The sequence below is a fragment of the Trichosurus vulpecula genome, chromosome 4 (assembly GCF_011100635.1).
Source record: "Trichosurus vulpecula isolate mTriVul1 chromosome 4, mTriVul1.pri, whole genome shotgun sequence".
NCBI lineage: Eukaryota > Metazoa > Chordata > Mammalia > Diprotodontia > Phalangeridae > Trichosurus > Trichosurus vulpecula.
Genome location: NC_050576.1, coordinates 435232512 through 435258587, shown reverse-complemented (window position 1 = coordinate 435258587; position 26076 = coordinate 435232512). Strand labels below are relative to the sequence as shown.

The following is a 26076-nucleotide window of genomic DNA, read 5'->3' as shown; positions in this document are numbered from 1 at the left end:
CGTTAGACCCTAGGCTGGGTTTTGTTTTCTGCTTCAGGGCTTTTGTGTTGTTAGGGATCTAGCTAACCTCGGGATCCCTCCCCCACCCCAACTCCCAAGAAAAGCAGGGCTGGGGGCAAGGGGACTGGGTGCCAGGGCGCTCGGCTAGCTCCAACCACAGTCCGATTTCTGATGACCTTTAAAGAAGAAAAGTTGGGAGCACTTGGCCATCCCTGGGGGAAGGGCGGGGGCGCCAACGGCCGGGGCTGGTCCGCACCGGGGAATTTTCCCCATGTTGCAAGCAGAGCATACTTGCGGGGATGCGTGTCCGCTTCAGCGGAAAGGCAGGTGACTCTCGCTCTCCCTCTCCCTCTTTCTCTCTCGGTCTCGCTCTTTCTCTCTCCCAGGAGACAGGTCAGAGCTGTGAGTTCTCCTGAAACCGCCAGGCGGCCGGGCTTAGAGGCGGGACCCATTTAAATTGCGGGGCGCGCGGAGGAGGCGTTTCAGAGCAGGTGCCCAGGAGCCGACGGAGCAACTTCCCCAGAAGCAGCAGCAGCCCCAGAGCAGCAGCAGCCGCCCGGCAAGAGCTCCCCTACTGTCCAGCAGCACCCCCCCTCCCGCACGAGGGGCCCCCTAAAGCCCTTCCTCGGAGCGATCGCCAACTATCGAGCCCAGCGCAGCGCAGGAGAGTGAGCGCAGCGGCAGCCCCTCGTAGCGCCGACGGGGAGGGAGCTCGCGGCTGCGGGGCAGGAGTCCGGAGCCCGGGAGCGAGCTAGACAGGGAGCGGGCCCCGGGAGGCCGGCCGGCAGCCAGCATGGCCAACGCGGGACTGCAGTTGCTGGGCTTCATCCTGGCCTTCCTGGGCTGGATCGGGAGCATCGTGAGCACCGCCATGCCACAGTGGAAGATCTCCTCGTATGCGGGGGACAACATCGTGACGGCGCAAGCCATCTACGAGGGCCTCTGGATGTCGTGTGTGTACCAGAGCACCGGCCAGATCCAGTGCAAGGTGTTCGACTCTCTGCTGAACCTGAGCAGTAAGTGCGGGGCTGGGCTGCACGCGCCCAGAAGGGACTGGGGAGGCGCGCGAGGCCATCAGGGCTCCCTCTGTCCCGGCGGCCTCCAGCAGACGGGCTGCTGCCGCCACCACCGCTTTTGTTACTGGTGGTGCCTGGCTTTGGGAAGTAGAGGGAGGCCGAGTTTGAGCCCAGGTAGGAGAGGTGACCTAGAGAGAAGCGGACTGGATGGCAGTGCGGCAGTATTTCTAAGTAGTCCTAGGTCAGCTCTGACCACCTGTTTAGCTCTAGGTGGAACAGAGGAGGTGCCTTTTGTTTTGTTTGCTTAGCTGCTCTATCCCGGAGCAAATGGGGCCTCAGTTTCCCCGTCTACAAAAGGAGGGGATGGGACTTCAAGGTCTCTTGCACCTTTTGATCCCCACACAGATTTTTGTCTGTGAGTGGCAGGCTCCGGAAAGGTTGGAGATTTCCGTGGATGAGCACTACAGTTTGCATATGCCTTTGTCTTTCCTTCTGGTGGCTTTGGTCTCGGGCAGGCAATGTTTCCCCCAGCTTTGACCCCAGGTATCTCTTCTTTGCCAAGGCCAAAGGGATGCGGACACATCTGGCAAGATTTTTCCATTGGAATTCAGGTTAGCTCTGGGTCTCCACAAGGAGGCCCCACGTCTGGATGGAATATGGGGAAGGGGGAGGGGCAGGCCAAAGAACATTCCACCTTAGTTTAAGGGAGCTCGATTGCGAACGCAAACAAAAAGGTGCACGGAGAGGGGGCTTCAGTTCTTCAACCAATTCCGACACATTTCCTACGTCCACAACAAGTTCGCACCTTTGATTCCAGTGGGGTGTCTAGGAACTGGAGACATCTAGTTTGCAGAGTTAATGGGGGGGAGGGTTGTGTCGTGGAGCTTTCTGCTGAAGGGAGTTTTGTTTGCTGGATGAACTGTCCTCTTTCCTAGCAACGAGCAAAGAGGTGGATGGGGAGGGAAGGAGTTTAAGGCACCTTTGGTTGGTGCCTCTATGCCACTCCTGGAATTTCCATTGCCTTCAGTAGCTCTGAGTCACTGAGTGTGCTCACTGAGCCATCAGCTCTATTTTATAGGAACTGTGTGTAATGGCCTCTCCATGCACCTGAAGAAAGGGGCCATGGATATGGCACTGCATAAGCAGCCGGGGGCTGCCTGCCAACACACTCTGTCCTGAGGGCTATGTCCACCAAACTTCAGGAGTTATACTGGCTTAAAGCTACAGATGAATTGGAAACCTCTCCCTGCAATGAAGCCTCCTTCATTTTGATAGGATCGACTGTGTCACTTTACTTTGCCTCCTGAAAAGGAGCAACTTTCATAGTTTTGGTGAGATGGTAGTGGAGTTGGAGTCAGGAAGTTCTGGGTTCAAATCCTCCTTCAGACAATTATTAGAACTGTGATCCTGGGGAAGAAGTCCTGTCACCTTACTGAGCTGGAGTTCCCTCATTCATTTATGAATAGAAATGAGAGTATCTTCCTCCCAGGGTTTATTCATGTGGACTCCTACAAAGGGAACTATTCCCTTATAAAAAAGGGGAAACAGGCCCAGAGTAGGTGAGGGGCCTGGCCAAGGTGGTCCCACAGCTAATGGGAGAAGCGGGATTTGAACCTGGATCTTCTTACTTCAGAGTTAGCATGCTTTCCACTGAAATACAGTTTCAAATGGTGATAGGTGTGTATGTGTGTATGTATATGTATGTAGATATAGGTGGTATGTGTATATATACATAGACACACAAACACACACAGGCACAATCCATCTTACTTTCAAGTCAAGACATTATCCTCCTGATGTTATCTATCTTCTTCCAGAATGAACGGCAAACAACAACACAACAAATAATATTTATAGATACATATATGTGTATATACACATGTGTGTATATAATCTGTATATATGTATGTATACACATAAACTTTGCAAACTTTATCACATATGTGAATGACAGCTATCCCAGAGCTCCTTAGAGTACACATGCAGCCACTAAGCTGAGGAGCACATCTTCTGAAGTGATGAGGGTATCCTTCCAATGGGGGCTTTTGTCCCATCCTGCTTCCTCCTCCAAGGATGGTATCTCCATCCTATGGACGTTATCTACTTTCCTCTCCTCCTTTGGGTCTTTGCCTTTGATTTTGCCAAGTGCTCGTCAGCAGTCTAGAGCTTCCGTAATTATACTTTGGCCCTGCCTGCAATTGCCGAACCTGGCATTTAGATTCCCACAGATGTGTGAGAACTGGCCCTTTTGGTCTCTGAGACTAAAGAGCAGGGCCGAGAGTGTCTGACTTTTCAAACTCCAGCAGACAGGTGTTTTCTGATTCATCACAGCCGGTCTTTCTGGAGGCACCTGTTGCTGATTTGACATGTCTGTTTTCTTAAGGTGCTTTTTATTTTACAAGTAAGTTTTCGAAAGCAGGGGCAATTAGCCGTGTGTGTGTGTGTGTGTGTGTGTGTGTGTGTGTGTATGTGTGTGTGTGTGTATGTAATCAATCCATTCTCAGAAGGTCTTTAAATACATAAAATAGAGAGGATTAAAAGGAAACCAATTACTTTAGAGTTATTACATTAAAGTTATCAATATAATTTCTAAAACAATTTCACAGACTCTAGGTTAAGGATCCCTGACATAAGTGGATTTCATTTAAGTTTTAACTGAACCGTGGTGTTAGATGTTGGCCTTAGCTCCCCAAATGAGGATACCCCAGTGCATTGTAGGGCAGCAAGGTGCAGCTGTGAAAACCTTAGGACCTGAACTCAGGGATCTAGCTCTGACTCTACTCTGGCCAGCTATGTAACCCGGGGCCAAGTCTTGTCCCCTCTCCCCAGTCTTACTTTCCCCATTTGTAGAATGAGAAGGTTAAATTGTAATCTATGGAGCCTTCTGGCTACTGAATTTTGGGATAGCTAGTGTCTTTCTGAGTTAACTTTTGAGTTTCCAGTTATGCTTCTTAATTGATTGGGAAAGCTGTAAAGACCTACACAAGTTCATCTTTTCTTCCCCTTCTTGGTTATCTATTTTTGGTTGACTGTTTTCTTGAGTTTGGCTATTCCCAAGGATTGGGCATGGTACACAGGGGACTCTTCAAGTTGGGAGCTGATTCCAAGGGAAGAAAGCCTTCTTCCACTCCCAGGGCCTTTGTCCCTTACTATCCACAGGGCGTCTGATGCTGTTAGATAAGACAGAGAATCTCTGTCTCTCTGACTTCCTTGACCTGGGGCTGGAGCCATAATCTACTGTCACAGATAACTCTGTGGATCAATGATTCAATGTGGAATTTGGGAACAGTTTCCTAACATCTAGAATCGGTTGAATTCCTGATGAAATGGGTCATGTGTAGGCTGATTCTTCTACAAGATGTGAGGCCTCAAGGTTGTAGCTTTCCTGAACTCCAGAAGGAGCTTTTGGCATCCCCCAGGATGGGGGGGAGTCCTCACTAACTCCAAAGTTGGGAGCCAACTCAGAGTGGAATATATTTTCAATGCTCCCCACTAGGTTTCCAAGCTGGTACATCACCCTATGTCGGTATCTCTTATTTTATCTCCATTATGAGGAAGAAAGGAAATGCATTGGGGGTAAAGTAGCTAGTGTTGGTTTTAGTGAGGCCCTTAAAACTCATGATACTTTAAGCAGAAAATCTTTTTGGAGGGATTAGTTCTCCAAGACTTCACTGTGTCTGAGACAAAGACAAAGAAGAAGTTCACATTTACTGGGTTTTATATAAAAGCAGTTTTGCCTTTTTCTTTGATGGCATCAGCTGGTTCTTTGCCCTGTCTCACCAATGCTGCTCAATCTAGCCCTCAGTGATTAAAGCCAAGATAAACTTCAAATTTCAGAGCTCTGTATGTAGCCCAGTAGACATTATTTTTTCCATTGAAAAAGATAGGGATTTCTATGGAGTGGGGGAAAAAGTATTTGACACAAAGCCTGGTGCATAGTAGGTGCTTAATAAGTATGCTGATTGATTTTTCCAAGCCATGGAGCACCTTAATTCTTTGGAGAGGGTGATGCAGGGTTCTTTTGTTAGATCAATGCTCACTCAATAGAAAAGTCTCAAACCAATATTTCCCCAGTTAAGAAGGTACAAGAACCATTCCCCATTTCCCTCATTTCCTGCCCTGCCTTGGGTTGTGAGCCTCCAGCTTGGCCTATTTAATAGAAAGCTTCCTCTTTGGGTTTAACTTGTTCTTTGTGGATGCACATGAGTGGGTGTGCTTAGAGCACATTGGTGTGGGTGGTTTCCCAGAAGCACCTTCTCACCATGACATCAGGCCCAACCATGGTCTGATCAGTAGTTTTTCTAGCGCACCTTTCAAAGCACCTCAAGGAAAACAGATTCTTGTAGACTATATTCTGAATTGTTGATTGAAAAGTGGATGGAGTATTCACATCTAAATGCTCAGCTTTCATGGAATGAAAGATTCATATCTGGAAGGAATCCTAATATTTATCTAGGCCCAAACCCTGGAGGAACTGAAACCCAGAGAGTTTAAGCAACTTGCACAAGATCACACAGGTAGGAAACAACAGGGGCAGGATTAGAACCCAGTTTCTTCTAACTCCAATGTGCCATACCAGTCTTCAAGTCTCATCCCAGTCTTGGTTTTCAGGCCAGAGCTATTTGACAAAGAATCTGTCATCACTAATTACCATGCTTGGAACAAAGAACAAGTAGCAAGATTTGTGTAGCCTCTGAAGTGGAGAAAGAAGTAAAGAGGAAGCAGACCTAATTGAGAAATGGCTGCTTTATATGGGTCCAGATGAAAAGGGGGTAGGTGGAGAAAGAAGAAGAAGGGAGTGGCATAGGAAAATGGATGGAGTGCTAGCTTTGGTGTCAGAAAGACTTAGATTCAGATCTCAGCTCCTGGATAAGTCCCTTAACCTCTGAGCATCTCGAGCATCTCTAAGATTTATCACCTGAGTCCTGGACGGGTAGCTCCTTGTGTGTCAGGGGAGGGATTTCCCACATCAGAAGTTCCTTGAACTGATTTTGTTATAGATCCTTTTGAGTGGGCAGTGCCCATGATTGGATAACATGTAAAGGCACTACCTTCAGCCATGGATCATTAAGATCTGCCCCATTGAAGGAAGTAACCTGGATCAGTGAAATCACAACTCCATTTGCTGTTTTGGGGCTTTCTGAGAAATGCTTTACATCCACTTCCTTTCCCATTTAAGCCACCCAATGAGTTGGAAGAATTCTCCTCCCACTTGGACATAGCCACTTCTACCAACTAGACCAAAATTTTCTTGATCATTCTTGAGTCATGCCACCCATAGGCTTCAGTAAAAGTAAGTCTCAGGAAACCAGTAGCATCTGTATGTAAGGTTTTGGGTTGTATGAAGTTCATTTTTGATAGGAGAACTGTCTCACAAGCACAAGAAAGGACTGCCTCTAATTTCAGCTTGAACTTGGATATTGTGCAAAATCTGGTGCCATCCACTGCATGTTCATATCTAGTTCTGTCTTCTTATGTCCTCAGAGTTCAAACTCCTGGTTGATCTTAGATGCTTCTGTGCTCATCTTTCGGGACTTGGTTTATCTTTTGTTTGTAGGAGTACTTAACACTTGCCTAATTTTTTTCTTATAGCTGCTAGGTCTTTTAAAACCTTTGCTTTCTTTAAAACTAACCACCACCACAATAGATATTTCTTTACAGTAAGTGTGCAAAGAACTGATTCTGTTTGTCCTCAGCTTTCAGATCATCAGTTCAAATGCAGGCCAGATCAATAGTGCTCTGAAACTGACTTCCTCTGATATCTGCAAAGTGACCCGTGAGAAAGACAGCTGAGATTGGGCAGATGCCAGCTAGGATTCTCTTGGGCGGCTGTCCCCAGTGATTAGGAAGACTGAGTCCATTCCAAAGACCTTTATTAAAAACCTAGGAATCCGTCTCTCACTTTCCTCATCTCTGGTAAAATTAAGCATTATGTTAGATTCTCAGAACATGAAGACAAAAATAAAACAGCCTCTGCCCTCAAGAAGTTTCTAGTGAGTAAATAGAGGATCATCAGTACATACAATACGATTTGAACAATGACAGTCTGCACCCTCAGAATTATCTCTTAACTTTAAAAAACAATAAATGGACATGTGAGTTAGGGAGTCATGGTTCTGAATCCTGACTCTAAGCTCTTGTGCAAGCTCAACCAAGGCATTTAACTTCTCTTGTTTTCAGTTTTTTCATCTGTTAAATGGGGACAGAGGAGACTAGATTTGTATTAAGGTCTTTTTTTTTGGTTCTAAATCCTATGATCATGGAATCTCAGAGTACAAGGAGACTTTGATAGTATCTCCTTCAACCTAGAAAAGCAATGGCCATCTAAGCTTTGCTTAAATGCCTTCTATGAAGGAAAACTCACTGTCTCTCAAGTGACTCACTCCATTTTGAAATTGTTCTAATCTTTGGAAAGTTAGTTCCCCTCTCCTCTTGTCTTCAAGCCTAAATTTGCTTCTTTGAAACCAACACTCAACTTCCCATTGTTCCACATTCTGCCCATGGAGGCCAAGACTGTAATTTTTCTTCCCTAAATAACCTTTCAAGTCTTCAAAGAAAGCTAACACTGATTGTATCTTCCAACCCTTCCCCAAGTCTTCCTGTTTCCGAAATGAACATTCCCAGTACCTTTAGCCAAACTACTTATGGACTGGCATAAAGACTCTTAGCAATTCTGTTTGTACTTTTTGATGGATCTCTCTTATCTATGACCTTCCAGAAAACTGAATGAGGAAACTGAGGCCCATAACTAAATGGCTGATCCCATGAAAGACTCAAGAACATTGTCCTAGAATTAGGACAAGAAAATGAACTCTCTAGAAGGTCTGTTTCTGCTGCAACACCTTCCCCCACCTCTGCATTTCTCTCTCAATATACTTCTTTAGGGATTAATTCCATAGAGAAGTATCCAAACAATTTCCTCTCTGCCCATCCTTTTGCTGTGCCTTTAACTTTCTTAACGGGCTTCATCTATGGAATTCACTGGATAATTTAAGCTCATCCATGAAGGCAGGTCAAAAAGCATTATATTTTTATAACTAGTATATATCCCCAACTTAAAATTTCTAATGGAATTATAAATCCTGGAACTTCTGAAGTCCCTGTTTAAGTCTTATCTTTTATGCCACCATGTTCTGGTGCCAAAACAGGGTTGAGGTGGGGAGAGTATGTTCTCTGTTCAGGACCACATATGGGCAGGGTTGAAAATATTATTCCCGAGCTATAATTCTGATCTTAAAATTTTTAAAGGGTAATTGGAAGTTTGTTTTGTTTTTCTAAAGAAAAAAAAATATAGACCCTGGACCTAAAATTTAAGTCTTTCACTATAAGGATCCACATAGCCCAGGTTTAAAAAGAATTGTGAAATTTGAGACAACCTCCCTCCCCCAACTTACAGCCTACTTTACACTCACTTTTCTTAAACAGCTCTTTGTAGAGGTTTTCAGTTAATTTCTTTAGTATTGAAGTTTTCTCTTCTGACGAAGACCAGTAAATGAAAAGCAGTGCTGAGTATCAGTCTTGAGGCCCACATCCAAGGCCTTTCTAGCCCTAGCAAATAGCCTTGGGAAGGGCTCACTCTGAACAGACAGACCCCATATTATAAAGCAGGATGACATTTCCCTGTTCAGAGAATGGGAGGCCATTCATGAAAATCTACTTCCTTTCAATCAGGAAACTCCACAATCCTTCTGACAATCCATTGAATGGAGGACTTGAGGGAAGGATTTGGAAGGTTCTCTTTCCTGTTCAGAAAACATTGAAAACTGCTGAGACAGAAAGCGGCCATTGCCCTCAAGAAAGTCTCAGGAATCTAGGAACACCAACACTTCATTGAGGATCTCATTGCTGAAAGAACTTTGACTGCCATTTTGTCCAAAGGTTCCTTCAACATGAATCCCCTCATCTGTGTCCTTGACGAGTGGCCGTTGTCCAGGCTCTGCTCCAAAGCTTACAATAATGGGTAATCCATAATGTGCTAAGGTAAGGTGCATCATTAGGGAGTTTTATATCGAGCAGACATGACCCTCTTTTCAGCTTTCACCCATTACTCCTAGGTCTGTCCCGTAGCATCAAGTAAACACAAGTCCAATTCTTCTTCCAGGAGACAATTCTTCAAATATTTGACTATGACTAGCACAGCATACTCTTGCTTTCCCTTGCCTTTCCTCGCCTTCCCTTGTCTTCCCTTGCCATCTCTTCTCTTGCCTTCCCTTTTGTGCACTTTACTTACATTTAAACAACATGGCGGACCCACTTTAAAATAACTAAGAGAGGGTACTACGTTTGGAAAACAAAGGACCTGGATTCATATTCTGGCTCTTGAAAGAAATGATGTATGTAAAATGTTCTGCACACCTTAGAATGCTGTGTAAATGTTAGTTTTTGTTATTACTACTTACTCAGTACATGACTTTGACAGACCACTCAACTTCTCTGGCCCTCAGTTTGGCTTCTTAGTTGTTAAATGACAGGATGGGCTACATGACCTCCGATTTCTCAGCTCTCTATCTGTGAGCCTATCATTGCATCCTCAAATTTTCTAGGGTACCTTGCCTGACTTTCTTCCTTTCCCCTCCTACATTAGATTATATTAATCAGTATACATGGCACTATGTACCCTTCCTGCCATATCGATTCCATGAGGGCAGGGAATATTTCAATTTTGTACTTGTGTCTCAAATATAGAACAGAATTCCCTGTACTTAGTTGGTGCTTAATAAATGTATATTTAGTTGAGTCGGCCCTGATTCCTCAAACTTTATTTATAAAGGTTTTAAGAGACATTTAATGAGTTGAGGGACAAGGTGAAACCAAATCCATAAACACTCAATGCTGAACAGTGGGGACACACAGAAAGACAAAGACAGTCCCTGATCTCAAGGTGCTCACAGTTTGGCAGGGACACGACACACCAAAAATCTAAGTGCAAACACGAGTTATCCAGGATCCATGGTCACCAGCTAAAATTCCTCATCTTTATGAGGTTCCCAGTGGTGATCCATGGCACACCAGAAGTTCTCAGAACGATCCCAGATGGGTTTGCTGGCTGTGTCTGTGTGGCCCTAACTCTAAGAGCCTGACTCAGGGTGGAGGGGAGGGGATTCCACAGACATATCCTAATGCTCAATGCCCTGGATAGAACTGTGACTGCTCCAACCTGTCTGGCCAGTCTACAACTGCTTCCCCTGTGGGGGAGGGGAGGGCCAGGCTAATGTTCCTAATCCATGGGCTGTGTCCACTACAGGGGTCTGCCACTAGTGAGATGTGGAAAACCTGGGGAGGGTTCAGATCAGGGAAGCTCCAATAATAATTCGTGTCTTAATATTGATAGACCTTATATAGCTCTTTAAGGTTTGCAAAGTGCTTTCCACATATCTCATCCTCACAGCAATCCAGGGAGGAAATGCTAAGATTATCCCCATATGAGGAAACTGAGGCAGACAAAGGTTAAGTAATGTTGCCAGTGTCCCCTGGCTAGTGAGTATCTGAGGATAGTTTGGATCCACATGTTCCTGACTCTAGGCTCAGAGCTCTCTCTGCTGTACCACCAGCTGCCTTGCCAAGGAGGAGAAATGGTGCTGGAGTTCAAGAGATATCGGAAGGGCTGTGGGGTGGACCGTGCTAGCGTCTACACATGCACAGGGATGGATGGCAGGAGAAATGCTGCTGGAGTTCAAGAGATATTGGAAAGGCTATGGGTTGCACATAACCTAGCTTCTATACATATACAGGGGTGGATGTCAGGAGAAACAGGAGTGACCAGGAGGAGACCTGGACTTCTGAAGGCTTCAGGGGAACAGGATTGAGATGGAACTCCCAAACCCAATGAAAGCTCCTTTGGTTTGAGGATGGATGGCTTCTTCTTTCACTTGAGCAAGGGGAGAAAGCTGTCAATGAGTCTGTCATCGATGACAGACATGGCTCAAGGCTAGGGACTTGGAAATTGTTCAGTGAAGGCTTGTCCAACTGAAGTCATAGAAGTGATTCCTTAAGGACAGCTGAAGCACATTTTTCCTGAGAAATCGTTGCTGCTGTAGTGTTTCCCTCTGGAAAAGACACGGACTTGAGAGGTGGGAGTCCTGAACCTCTCATGAGCTATATGACTTTGGACACATCATCTCTCTTCCCTCAGATTTCTCACTTAAACAATGAGGCTGCTGCTGTTTACTCTCCAATCAACCAACATTTCCTTTAAGCACTAACTATGTGCTAGGGATAAACTAGGAATAAAACACCGTGCCTGCTAGCTTGCCCTGATGTGGTCTGAGGCCAGATTTGAACTCAGGTCTTCCTGACTCCAGTCCCAGAGCTCTATCTCCTGTTCCACCCAGCTATTACCTAGGGCAGGACCTGTGTCTTTTTTTTATCTTTGCATTCTAGGCTTGGCATGATACTCGGCATTTAATGGAGCTTAACAAGTATTTGTTGGATTGAGTTGTCTTTTAAAAGCCAAATTTCCAAGAAATAAATATTTGTCTAGAAGCCACAGGAAAGAATAGATTGTTTCTGAGGTTTCTTCCATCTGAGAAGCCACCCCTTGATTATAAAACATGAAGGAATTAGTCTGTGGTAGGGAAAAACAAAACTGTCATTCTCCATGGGAATATGTCCTTCTAAGAATACTGACCTTCAGTATTCTACCTGCAGCCAGTGGCTATTAGCACAGGGACAAGAAGCTATCCTCTGGGTTTCCTAATAGTGCCAGAATCATTGTGCTTTCCTTAGACCCAAGATACAAATTCTGACATTCACATGACTCACATGAGCTCTGGGGGAAAAAATAATGTAATGTTCACTGTAATATAATGTTCATTTTCCCTTCCAACTGGGGTCACCTAGGTCAAGAACCTCTCCATAAACTGAACAATAACTTTCTCTGCTCCAAGATTTCCTTTATGGGAAAGGTGACTTGATTAAGAAAATTATTTCCATTTCTGTAGGAAAATAGTTTTCTTATACTTTTAGGTTGACTGTGACCCCAGCTGATCTCCTAGATAGGGCTTCAGTGTTAATGGAAAAGTAGAACTCAATACTCCTAGGGACCTAGTGCTAGGTAGGGTACCAGACCAATGTGGGTTAGTTTTCTCTGCGGCAAGGAGGTGGAAAAAAGTACGGTGGGGAACCTTTGGCCTCAAGGCTGCATGGGGCCCTCTAGGTCCTCAAGTACAGCCCTGTGCAGTTTAGATTCAGTCAAAGGGCTATACTTGAGGACCTAGAGGGCCACGTGTGGCCTTGAAGCTGTAGGTTCTCCACCCCTGGACAAGAGTGACTTGAGGTGAGAAGACATGGGTGGTTTGGAAGCTATACCACTGGGTGAAGTCCATATATCCAGGAGATCACTGAAGAATAGACAGAGAAAAATTTTTACGTAAAATTTGATTTTATTGAAACAAGAAAAAAGTCTCAGGGCAAAAAGGTACCCATGATCAAACAAAGGAACTAAAAGAAGCCATGGCCTTCATTCCATAAAACAGATTTCTGGAAGTTCCTCAGCATACCTTGAAGTTTTCCATATGGTCCTACCATAATGGGGTGGGCTGGAAAGCCATTTCTTGCAGAAAAAAAAAAAAAACAGGAAAAAAAAAGGGAGAGAAGGAGGCACAATTCCAATGATACATATTTTTCCTGAAAGATCACTTTAGAAGATTTTAAAATCTCCCATCTAAAAAAGGCCTGTAGTTTTCATTTTAAAGAGATTTTTAACTTCTCCCCTCTTTTGTCAAGTCCAAATTTTGCTCCATGTGGTAGATTTTTAAACAACTGTCCCTGGAAAAGTCCTTCACTCTTTCTTCCTTAATTCACCAGCCATAAAGATAATGCGAGGTCCCAAGTGGCCCGTATTCTCACTCTGTCTTTCCCTAAGCAGTCCAGCTTAAGTAGCGGGTTCCAGAAATGGGTCCCGTGGGTGTTTTTCTGCCATGCTTGTACTTGTGGAGCTATTTCTACAGGGTGGTAGAGAGAGAGATAGGAATCAATCTTAACATCATGGGGAGGCTGGGAGGTGGGGCCCTGTTGAAATTACTAGGTCTTCACTGACTCAAGTTTAGAATTATAGTCCTGGTCTGAAAGGACTCCAGTAACAGTGAGATGATTATGTCAAGTGCCTACTTTGTAGCATATATGGATGTTGAATTGAAAAAAAAATCAGAATCCATATATGGCCCCAAATAACTGTAGCTTGAAATTGGGCTTTCCCTAATGATGACACCAGTTGTTTCTTTGGATTCGGTGTAAAAGTGACCACGCAGGGACAGCCCAGTTCATGTACCCAAACCCGATGGTGGCATCACAGCCACACGCTAACTACGGAGTGGGATTACTGGGACTTTCCTGTCCTTGCCTCATTCTGGAGATGTCGACATGGTTGGATTCCATGGAAGGCACTCTCTGAAGATGATAACAGCAAGATCAACATCTGCCAAGCCCATGCTCCATGAACAGCATGTCTGCTTTCCCCTGGCTCATACCGAGAAATGTCCCTGGAACATGTATGTTCAGTTTCCTATTAAATCAACACAGATAATTAGCTGGGTTTCAAAAGTATTTCACAAGGTAGGGCAGGAAAGCACCCTTGGCCTTGCTGAAAAGAGGGTGCTGGTGATGTGTAGCATCAAAATAGCACCTGTAATGAGAGAGACAGACAGACAGACAGACAGAGACAGAGACAGAGAGACACATAGAGACAGACAGAGAATGACAGAGACACAGAGACTGACAGAGACAACGACAGAAACAGAGAGAGAGAGAGAGAGAGAGAGAGAATATGCGTGTGTGTGTGTGTGTGTGTGTGTGTGTGTGTGTGTGTATGTGTGTGTGTGTGTGTATGTGTACCTGTGTTTACAGTGGAGACTGGAATGGGGGGGGCAAAATAAACTCTTGTTTTTGGGGGGGCAGACTTTCTATTTTGAAGGAGAAAAGAATGTGAACATTACCACAGTTGCAGTTTGAAGTTCTTGGCTCAGCAGATTCAGTTGATTTGGGGGGCAGGGGGAGTGGCAATGGAGGGAGGGACAGGGAAACAATTTTGGAGTTCTGGTTGGAGGCCAGGTCAGTCTCAAATGTGGTCATTCATGTAGGTCTTCAAGGGGTTCAGAACAGTTGTCCTAAGCAACACAGCCTGTGGAGGACCATGAGTGGAAATCTGTAGATTTCATCCCCTCCCACATTTTAGCAGCCTGGGACAGTCTCAACAATCCCTATCCTAGGTCCAGCTCTGTTCCTTATAATTGGAATCACAAATTCCCAAGGTTAAAGGAAGAGGAAGAGGAACAGAAGGAGGAGGAGGAGGAGGTAGTCCCATTACATTTCTTGGCTAAGTGAAGAAGATGCCTAACTAAGTCCTTCATTTCATGCTTGTACAAATTCTCCAATGGTTCTGTGATCTCATCGATGTGGGTCTTAGCCACCTCACTCACTAACAAAAGGAATTAGGGCTTTTCACTGGAAGGGGCCATTCAGGGACCGTCCCTTCTGCTTCCAGACAGAACAGGTGGTGATATCCCAACTGTACAGATGAGGAATCAAGGGCTGGAATTGTGAGTGGTCCAAGTGAGTCTAGGTCATCCTCCCTCTGTGCTTACAGAAGCATTTTCTTTAACTTTTTGTGATGGATCAGTTGGTCGGCCTTTTTGCAAAGTCAGTAACTGAAGCAGGGAAGCTCCTTCTTGGCCTTTTCAGGAGGATGAAGGTGATGTCTATTCTTCAGCAGTGGTACCTTTTGCCAATTGGTGATTTAGCCCCTGTCCAAGCCGCTTCAGCTCTAATGATGTTAGTTAGCTGGAGTCTCCAAAAGGTTGGCATCACTCCACATGCATGATGGGCATCACTTAGCAACCTGAGCAAACATCATTCCTAGATCAGACACAGGGCAACTGAAAGGGAATGCAGCCCGGGGTAGCTTCACACTGGAAATTGTATGTAGAGCATGGCTTTGGTCTGTAGCTTTGTCTCTTATGGTGGCTTTTAAGATGGAGGTTCTAAGCCTATATTTAAAAAAATATACTCCATTTTAGAATAAAAATAATAATAGGTGTTCTACATTATCTCATTCGATCATCACAACAGCCTTTAAGGTAGGTATCATTATCATTTCCATCTTACAGATGAAGAAACTGAGTCTTGGAGATGTTGGCTGAGTCGCCTAGCATTGCACAGCTGGCATCTGAGGCAGGGTTAGAAGCTGGGTGTTCCCAGGTCCAAAGCTGGCCCTCCTCCCATTGCACCGTGCTGACCAGATCCAGCCTAGAGCTCACCCCCACCCCCCCCCACCACTACTCAAAGGATAAATGTTATTTACTCCAGGCTACAAGCACTTTGGGACTGTCAGTCCTTCTTATTAGTCATGTCCCTTTGGCAACTCTGCATTTCTCACGAGCCTGTTGCCAAGACTGATTAATAGGCATCAAACAGTTGCCTGATACAAAGTGAAATTATGGGTTCTGATCATGACAACGATTTCTTGTTAATCATGGCAGATCTAGTTCTGATTCCTGAGCTCAGGGAGGCCTGGAGGAGCCATTAAGGAGGGATTAGCTTTCACTCGGCTGACACTGTTAGACTTTCTGTTACTTTTCGGGTTGATCCCAGGTTTACTTCTCCCCATCACGTGGCCTCCAACACTCAAGGCTTTGCCCTTGCTCTTTGCAGGTACGCTTCAGGCTACCCGAGCCTTGATGGTCATTGGAATCATCGTGGGACTGATCGCCATCTTTGTAGCCACCGTGGGCATGAAATGTATGAAGTGCATGGAAGACGATGAGGTGCAAAAGATGCGAATGGCTGTCTTTGGGGGAGTAATCTTCCTTGTGGCAGGTAAGACCATGCCCTCCACAGGTGGCCTTCAGCCTCCCCTTAGGCTTCTCTCACAGTCTTCCCCTTACTCTCCATGTCAGGTAATCTGATGATCCTGGTGTTTGGCCTTCCCTCTCTCACCTCCATGGCTATTCCCAGGCTATTTACCATACCTAGAATGCCCTCTCCTTCCCCCCTCCCCCCATCAACCTACACTTCCTTAAATCTTTGGCTTTCTTCAAAGCTTTGTAAGTTCTTTAGAGACAGCCAGCTTGCAGAGTGGATAGAGTGATGGGATTGGAATCAAGAAGACCTGAGTTTGAATCCTCCCTTAGATACTTAATGGCTGTGTGACTCTCAGAAAATCACTTAACATCTCTGGGTCTCAGTTTTCTCAACTGGAAAATAGGAACAGGTAGGTGGCACAGTGAATAGAGCGCTAGGCCTGGAGTCAGAAGGAGTCCTCGTGAGTTCAAATCTGGCCTCAGACACGTAGTAGCTACGTGACCCTGGGCAAATCACTTAACTCTGCTTCAATTTCTTCATCTGTAAAATGAGCTGGAGAAGGAAATGGAAAACTATTCCAGTATCTTTGCCAAGAAAACCCCCAAGTGGTGTCACAGAGAGTTGGACACAATTGAAATGACTGAACAATAATAAAAAAACACAGATGATGACAGCACCTACCTCCCAGAGTTTTTCTGAGGATAAAATGCAATAATATTTGCAAAGTGCTTTGCAAACCTCAAAGCACTATGTAAGTGCTGCTATCAGCATGAAGGGTGGACAACCTCCAGTGTACTCCTCTCTCCAGCTCGGAGTATGGAGCAAGAATTCTCCTGTTCTGATATTGCATCTCATTAGAAAGCAGATGCCTGTGGTGAATTGTGGTGAAATATTTTAAGATGGTAAAGTCTAAAGGGACAAAGTGTAAGTATTGGCATTGATCGAGTGGTATGCCCATATTATCTCATTTGGCCCTCAAGGCAGCTCAGTGATAGAGTCACTTTGTCTTTTTTCCTATCAGGAAACTGAGAATTTACGTGAGTGACTCATGTTGAAATGGCTGATGAAGGCCAGCGATGGTCAGATCAAGCGAAAGTGTTTTAAGATGGGAGAGATGTGGGTGGGGATTTTCATAGGCAGCAGAGAAGGAATCAAGATTTAAGGAGAGATTGAAGATTAGAGTAGGGATGATACAGGGGGAAATCTGTTAAAGAAAGTGGATGGAATGGGATTGCTTGTGCATAGAGAAAGGTTTGCTGTGGCAAGGAGAAAGGCCACCTCTTCATATGAGATGGGGGAAGGCATCTGAGGGTTGTGAGGCAAGGAGGAAGGTAGTGGTCACCCTTTTACCACTTCCACTTTTTTCCATTTCCCTTTTATACCATCTAGTTTCTGCCCTCACCACTTAACAGACACTTCTCCCTTTCTTTCCATGATCACCATTGGCCTCTTCATCACCAAAGTCAGTGACTGGTATGCTTTCCACTTTCTCTTTCTTCACTCTGCAGCTTTTGCTACTGTGAACAACTGCTTCCTCCTCTTTTAATCTCTGGGCTTCAAAGTTCCCAGATTCTCCATGGCCTCTTCAAGACTTTTAACATTCCTGGTCTCCTTCAGTGATTCTTTTTCTTCTCAGTTCTTTAGTGTGGTTTGGCCCTTGAGTTTGCTCTTTGGCCTGCCTGGTTCTTCCTTCTAGCTCATTCTCTCCTATGGCTTTGATTAACACTGACTAGATGGTGATCAGATCTGGGATGTCCAAAGGTCCCAGTAAGGAGATTCCTTCTACTCATGCAGATCAACAATATGGAGTCTTAGAAAATTCTGAGGGCACCAAGGGGTTAAGTGACTTGCCCAGGGTCATGAAGATAATGTGACCCAGATAGGACTTGAATCCAGGTCTTCTTATATCTGAGGACAATTCTATCCACAGTAATGCATTCCCTCTGTTTGATGGTTCCCAAATCTACATTTCTATCCCTAGACCATCTTCCAAACCAGTGATCCAAATCTCCCCTCCTTTTAGGTATTGTCTTGATGGAGCACTCAGTGTCTTATCCTTCCCCTCTACCTGGTCTCCTTCTGACTTGACCATTTTCATTACTCCAATTCACTGGAGGTCTCCTGCTTTTGAAATGACTCTTCTCCTTTGTTGCTGACAAAGTTGCTGGTCCTTTCCCAGGCTCCTTCAGTTAGCTGTCCTAAATATCTCTGCCTCTCTACTTCTTCCTCTCGGTCCTCCCATGACAGCAGGATCTTCTCAGTGGTCGATCTGTCTCTGTCTTCTCGCTTTTCCAATTCATTATCCTCCATACCATTGGTGGATGAATGGCTCTAATGTATAGATCTCACGTCACTACTCAGCTTAAAGCTATTCAGTGGCTTCTTACTGCCTAATGGACAAAGTTCAGAGCTGTCTTCTCCATCATTCTTGGGCCTCCACTATGTAGATCCATCCTGCCTTCTTTTTTGTCTTATCTCATACTACTCCCATCCAGTGAAGCTGGAATACTTTCTGTCCCTCCCATTCACTTATGCCAAAGACATACCTTATATTCTTCTGGCATCCATTCCTTGGCTTTCGCTGATCCATGTGCTTGAAATGCACTCTTCCTCTGTTCACTCATTGAATTCCTACTCATCCTTTAAAGATTCCCAATTGTGTAATCCTCACTGATCCCCTTCCTCCACCACCAGTAATGGCTTCACTTTCTCCTTAGACCTTTGCAGATAAATAAAGCATTTATTATGAGCTAACTATGTGTCAGACACTGTTCTAAGGACTAAGGTCCCAAATACAATCATCTAGATAGTCCCTGTCCTCAACAGCTTACATTCTGATGGAGAAAGAATATACAAAGGGGAGACTCTGAGAAATGCATCCCGGCTGATGAGGTTTTGTGCTGATGGAAATCAGGTGAAGGTCTGACTGTAGCTGAGATAAGATGAACACTCACCTCTCAGAGCCCAGGGTGGTTCCATGGGCAGAGTCCAAGTTTCAGGTGGGAATGTGGAGGGGATAATGGCTCGTGACATAAGTCTGGTGGCCAGGAAGTGAGGTCAGTGTATGATTGTAGGGGAGATAAGGTAAAAATGAACCATTTGGAACCCAGAATATTTCCAGGGGTTGAGCCTAACATTTGTACCTTTCAAATATATTTGACAGGTTCTAATGTGTATGATAGTTGTAGGTGTTTCTGTCTTATTCCCATACTTCACAGTAAAGTTTATCGAGTTGGGGCAATGACTCATCTACAGTTTCATCTCCTCTAGGGCCTAGCCATGTATATGGCATACAGTTGGAGCTAAATATAAATTGATTCTAAAGAAAAATGTGTTCACCCTTTGATGGAGACTGTAAAGATAATTATTTACCCCAATTTAAAAAAAAAAGCAACCAAGAATGACTGATTTAACCAGGGAATTTTTGGTTATTTGCTTAATCTAATTTGACTTTACAAGTTAGAATATCAGCATACTTTACTTTTCAGTCTAGTCCAGGTCATTAAGCCGATTTTCAAAGGGTCCCCCTGCAACGTCTTAAATAACGTCACAGATGTAAATTTACAACCAGGGGATGTAGGAAGGCTTAAGTAATTTGGCTGATTTCATCATTAACTCCTTAAGTGAGCTTGAACAAATAACATTACCTCCACACCCCCATTTCCCTTCTGTCCAATGATACTACCAAGAGAATGGAGGGTCTGGACCTCGGGAAGTGGGGTGGGACTTACCTTGGGAAGTGGGGCAGGACTTGTGTTTATCCTCAGAGTTCTGTCTTCATCAACCATTTTTTTTCTTGTGAATTCCCACAGGCCTGTCTGTCTTGGTTGCCACAGCATGGTATGGAAATAGAGTTGCTCGAGAGTTCTATGACCCCATGACCCCAGTCAATTCTAGGTAATGCCATTCATTTTTTCATCAAGGCTATGGTTTTCTGTGGTTTGTCTTTCAGTGTTCTATGGACACCAGCTAATGCCGGGCCTCCTCACATTTCCAAGTTTGTAGATGAATTCTTCAAGCTTGCTGGCTGACTCTTTATAGTTTGACATGTGATTAAATGTTAAAAGGAACACATGAAAAGCTTTCTAAGCGGAGAAAATAGACTGTATGAAAGCCCGATCCATCCCCCAGTCTGGGCTCGAAAGATTATGATTTCTATTTGTCTTTCTCTGGCGTTGGAGACTATTAATAAATACAGACAGTCGCAATTCCACCCTAGCACCTTTAGCTTTGAAGTACATTGTTTGATGTGCTTTTACAACATCTGGGCTGTTAATTATTACTGGCATACCATGGGAGACAAACATTAAATGGTAATTACCCAAGGTGGCTGATAGAGCTTTATTCCCAGTCTGACACTGAGAAGAAATATTTAACTCCCAGCAGTTCAACTTGGGTCTAGACCGGAATGCAGGAAGAGGCAGAATCCAAAAAGAATTCAACAGGCCAAAACATTGGGCTGATTCCATTAAGATCCCCTAAGGATCAATGTAAAGTCTTTCACTTGGGATCAGAAGTTCAGCTTTCACATGAGAGAGACATGTTTAGTTAACAATTTGTCTGAAAAAAGGGTATAGTGGATTTAAAGTACTGCAGATGCCTTTAATAGTAAGGAAATCTGTCCTGAGACCAAGCCCACATTTGTCTTCTGGGACATGGCAACCCCTGGCTCCTTGTGAGCAGTAGGGGTATACTGCAGCCAGACTTGGAAGCTACTGCAACCTTGGGCTTTCTTGAGAGGCCTTAGGGAATAAAGGAAGTGATGATCCCCTCTGCACTTGACCCTCCTCTGACCTCATCTCAAGGATGCTATTCAAAGGGCTGCCAAGGAAAGGAGGGATATACCTGTTTCTGCTTGTCCCCGGAGCCATGGTGAGCCATGTCCCAGGAGACAAATATAGCCTTGGTCTCAGGACAGATTTCCTTACTATTAAAGGCATCTGCACATGGGATAGGAGTCACTGGCTCCCCCATTATTGGAGCATTTCCAACAGGCTGGCCAGCCATGGCTTGGCAGGCTGGGATATTGGGGGCCCTTTTTCAGGTATAGGTGGGATTAGCTAAAGATCCCACCAGCTCTCAGTCCTGTGGTTCTGTGGCTGAATCTCTCAGCTCAGGGGCTAAGTATAGTCTCTTGAGTTTTAAAACTTTGATGTCAGCATAAGCTTGACTCTTGAAGGTTAAAATACCCAGGAAGGCTAAGTCATGTGGGTAAAAGACTAAGGCAAGGCCTAGAATCCTTTCTCTGACTGGCTGACCAATGGTTGAGACCACCACTTCTTCTGTCTCCTTACGTGCAACCAACTAATTCTGCATTTGGCATGATATATGGCACATTAAGGATTTAATGTGTATAAGTGCTGTGAGGTAAATGGATGAAAGTTAGAAGACAATGTAAATCAAGCAGAAAAGTACATTTATTTAATACCTGTCTACAAGGGAGACTGAAGAGCTGGAAGGGACCAGAGGGCACAACTGGGCCAATGCTCTTATTTTGTAGATGGGCAAAATCATTAAAGTCGCAGAGGAAGCAAATGGTGCAGCTGGGATCCCAACCCAGGTCCTCCAACTCTAAAATCCAGTGTGCTCACTCCCATCCTGCGCTACTTTGGTTAGGATTGAATTCCTCCCATTAGCCTTTTAGAACATTCAAGGGCAGCACTTCCAGAAGAGAAATGTTCCCAAATACAGGCAGAGCATAACACTTCAGAAGCCTGTGTCTGTGATCATTTTACTTATGTAGAATGGTTTATTTTATTTTTTTGAAAACTGCATGAATGAGTTAAAATGAACTATTTCAGGAATAAGGAAATGCTAGTCTCATCATTCTGTGCCCTGCTCAAAACACCTCTGGTGTGTAATTATGAGGGCCAAAGTCTTGGAAAACACTAATAAACAGAAGAATCTCCATATGGAGGCAGCCTGGATGATGGTGAGGGCCTTTAGTCTATGCCATATGAGAATCTATTGAAGGAACTAGGGATGTTTAGCATAGAGAGGAGAAGGAACAGGGAGTACACAATATCTGCCTTCAGGTACGTGAAGGGCAGTCAGGTAGAAGAGATATCACCCTTGTTTTCCTTGGCTCAAAAGGGCAAAACCCAGAGTTATGGGGTAAAGTGGAGAAGGGGCAAGTGTGGATTTGATGTCAGGAACAATTTCTAGACAACAGAGCCTTCCTAAAGCAGAAGAGACTTCCTCATTGAATACCTTCAAACAAAACCTGGATTATCACCTGCTGCGGTGGGGGTTGGCCTGGATGGCCATTGAGGTCCCTCCTGAAACTGAGATTTTATTGTTAAGGATTAGAATAGTCCACTGAAAAGCCTAAGTGGATTGGAAACAACTTATCCACCTACCACTCGAGCCCCGCCCCCCCAGCAAAGAGCTTTGTCCTAGGCAGATGGAAATTTCTTAGGGAGCATTTAAAGGTTTGGGCCATTGCCTTGGAAAGGTTTTCTGGAATGACTTAAGCTACTCAAAAGTATTACCTTTGCTTCCCTCAAGTAATAATTACCTCCCCCCCCCCACCCCCACCATTGCGGAAAAGGGACATGTTTAAGACTCTAATGTTTACAGTTCTGGGTTGGGAGGGCAGAAGATGGGAGTATTTTACATGGACAGCTAGTTGTTTTCCTCTCTGTGACTAATGACTTGGTTTTTTTCTTCTTCCACTCTGCTGTTTTCTCATAGGTATGAGTTTGGACAGGCTCTCTTCATAGGCTGGGCCTCAGCTTCTCTGTGCCTACTGGGAGGTGCCCTACTTTGCTGTTCCTGTCCCAGGAAAACAACCTCTTACCCAACTCCTCGCCCATACCCAAAGACCACACCCTCCAGTGGAAAGGACTATGTGTAACAGAAAGTAAGGGGACACAGCTGCTTGGGGGAAAAAAAAAAGGACTTCGATTTGTTTTTTTTGTTTTTTTTTTTTCATTTTTTAAAATCATGAGGCACTCAGACCTTCTGCTATAATATTCTACATTTTTGTATTAAAATGTATTTTTTTTTGTAATTTCCATACCTTCTTTCATATCCTGCCCCTAATAAGAAATCTAACATTCTGATTCTCTAATCCATGTAATCCTTAAGCTTTGATATTTCTCTGTTGGCTACCCACCCAGAGGGAAAACTACTTCATTTTGTAAAAAAAATAAAATTTAAAAAAATACATTAAAATGATAAAAACTAAAACTGTGTAGGTAATAGGCCCTAATCTCACTCTCATGTTTGCTTTTTAAACAAAATAGGAAGATTCAAAACCTGACCCTCCTATTCCCAGCTGTGGGTTCACCTGCAATGTGTCTTCACCTCATCTATAACATGAGGGCATTGGACAAGAACACTTCCCAGGCCCCTGTCTATGATTCCAGATACTGTTTTTTCAATTCTTTTCATGTATTTAATCCTACAGTGACAGCCTGGATGAGCTTGACTTGGCACTTTGGGTATGCCATGTGTCTGGCTCTTTTGTTTTGAGTATTTTGGTTTGTGCCACAATCAGCCAAACACAAAAGGATCTCATGGAAAAGACATTGGAGGGCCTGAGCCAGCATAACTAATGGCTCTTTCCTCATCAAAGTAACTTGGATTTCCTTAACTCAACCAATTGCCTGTCCAGTTTCACAGGTCACAGTGGTTGCTCTAAATGCTTCATCTGAGCCTTCAGACCCTGAACTTGGGGGAGGCGCATGCACCATCTTGTTGCCATGTTCCATGTTTCAGCCCAGTTATCCCCAGAGCCAATTTGTTCCATCTTGGTTCTTTTGCTTTGGATATTTAAGCTCATTTTATGTTCTTAGCTTCTCCACCCCCAATCTGGGGTGCTCTGAGGGGAGAAAAAGGGCATTTTTTGAAACTAGGCCCTACTGTCTGCTCTATTTCTCTTAATATACATCTTTCCCCACCTTTCCATGTTTCTTGAGCCATGGACCAGTGTAAAGCTCCATAGCTTTCCTAGACTGATCTAGGATTCAGTTCAATCAAAGAGCTGATTTAAGTGCAAGTTATGGGCCAGTCCCTGTACTAGGCTTCTGGGAGAGAAATACAAAGCTGAAACCATCCCTGCCCTCATTGAGCATCCATTCTAGTGCAGGGCTGTCCAGATGTTGCCCAGAACACTTTACTGACATAATTCTAATGGTCTCTCGCTCAAAGTTGCACATTGGCCAAGAAGCACCTTGTCCTCCCCCTTCCCTTTTCCCACCCTAGTTCTGGGTTCCTACCTGTTTACCAGGTCATTATCTTCCGGTTTGCTTCTCCCATAGAGGTGTGGTCTGTTTGCCTGATTGAAGATTAGATATTCTGTAGTGATAATCTAGAGCTGAATACCCCCACCCCCTCCCCAAGCCTCAGGCAGCTTCTCTACCTCTGATTTTCTGGTCTGTAAAATGTGGATAATGATACTTAACCCACTGGTTCAGGGAGGTACGAGAATTGATGAGTTTCTCTCTCTTCTTTGAACTTGAAAAATGCTGAGTAGTACGGCCTGATGCACTGATGAAAACCAGAAAAAGGCACCCCCTTCCTCCTGCCCCATTCTGCAGCACCTCAGGTGTCACTTCTTGCTCATTGCCCATTTTCTTTCAGCTATGCCTATTATATTAGTGATCGTGGTCCATTTTTCATCAGTCCTTCCCTGCCCGTACGTATATGGGTCCCCATATGTATGTATGTATGTGTGTGCCCCTGAATGTATATGTGTCCCTACGTGTGGCTTCCCAGGCAGGGGAAAGTCTTCATGTAGATATCCCCTGGTCTTTCTTTCCAAATGGCTGATGGGAAAATTATAAAGCACACCTGGGTTCCCACATGGTGGCCATCTCAAGTGAACAGAAAATTGCAAAGGACCAAGTTCACTTTAAAGGGTGAAAGGCCTTAGAAGGCCACAATTGTCTGGTTAATTCAGGCATAACTTTTGCTTTGCCATGAGACTTTGCCCTCTAATCCAGGCTATGTATCCCCTTCCTTCCCAATAAACATTTGGCAGAACCAATGGTAACTTTGGAGGAAGATTGCCTAAAATATAGCAACTGATGTTGTCATGAGTAGTTGTAGCTCTTTGGGAAAACTGGGGCACTTCCTAGAAAGATATTGCCTTCCATGTTTTTGTTCATTTCCTTTCTTTTTGTTAGTGTTCCTTCTTTTAAAAAAATTCAATAAAACATTTTAACAAATCACCTTCAAAGCTACTGTCAGTGTTGGTCGAGAACAGTCATGAAGAACACTATGGTAGATGTCCAGAAACCTTTATTTCAAAAAACCTCGTCTATTAATCCTGCCCCTCCCTCTCCCTGCCCCAGGGCCCAGTGACAGTATAAATGTATAGTCAATGCTGGTACCAGATTGGAAAGGTCTCCAGTTAAAACCAAATGCCAGTGTGTCAATGGTTACTTTGTATTCTGCTTGCACAACTGAGAAACAGTGAACGGGTTTTTAAAAAAATGTAAACTTGTAAGAAAGTTTTTTTCAATAAATATTTGGGGTTTGTTGTTTTTCTAAAGAAGAAAAGTTTCTCACTTTGGATCTTCTGATGTTGTCTCAGCCTGTGATGAAGCTGGAAATAGTTCTGGATCCGCAGTCAGAGGAAGCTTGGTTTAAACCCTATTTCTTCCTGTTTGGTCTCAGGCAGATTCGGTCCTTCTCTGGGCATCAAGTTCCTTCTCTGAAAGGAGAGTTGGTGGACTCACTTGATGGCCTCTTCAAGTCCTTCCAGCTCAGAGGCCAATCCTGACACCTGGAGAGAATGTCAGAATGTCAACAACCCTCATCTCAATCAAAATGGGAGTGACCAGAGTGTCTGTGCTAATTCTTATTGTCCCAACTGCCCCCGACTGCACAATGTACTTAGCAAGCATCTGCTGTGTGCCACTGTGCTAATTTCAGGGGAAGACAAAGGAGGCAAATGCCAGTCTGGGGTTTGAAGGAGCTCACACTGCAGATCTGGAGCCAAGAATGGTCCTGGGCGAAACAGCAGAGAGGCTCCAGCTTGTGGGTTGGCCTGCTCCTGTACTTTTCCTCTTCCTTTCTCATGAGGCACAGTTTTCTTCCCTTTGTTCTTCCCATCTTCTTCCTCTCTCCACTTACTTCTGTTCTAGGAAATAAGGTGTAATGTCTTACTTCTCAGATTCACATTCTAAGCAGAAGCCAGGTTTAGTTTGTTTTAAGTCAAAACAATGAAGTTGTAAATACTGCAGTTCCCATTTTGCCTCCATTAGAATGGGCAGTGGCTGGTGCCAGATCTTCTGCTGTTCTGGCTGCACCCTTC

The 26076-nt window shown here is 44.4% G+C and overlaps 1 protein-coding gene across 1 annotated transcript; it reads left to right on the top strand.

Moving 5' to 3' along the window:
• Positions 1-793: 793 nt before the first annotated feature.
• CLDN1 (claudin 1) lies at positions 794-22668 on the top strand. The gene is made up of 4 exons (XM_036757455.1): positions 794-1016; positions 15663-15827; positions 19625-19709; positions 22506-22668. The coding sequence occupies exons 1-4, from the start codon at positions 794-796 to the stop codon at positions 22666-22668; spliced, it is 636 nt and encodes a 211-aa protein (XP_036613350.1).
• Positions 22669-26076: the final 3408 nt, after the last annotated feature.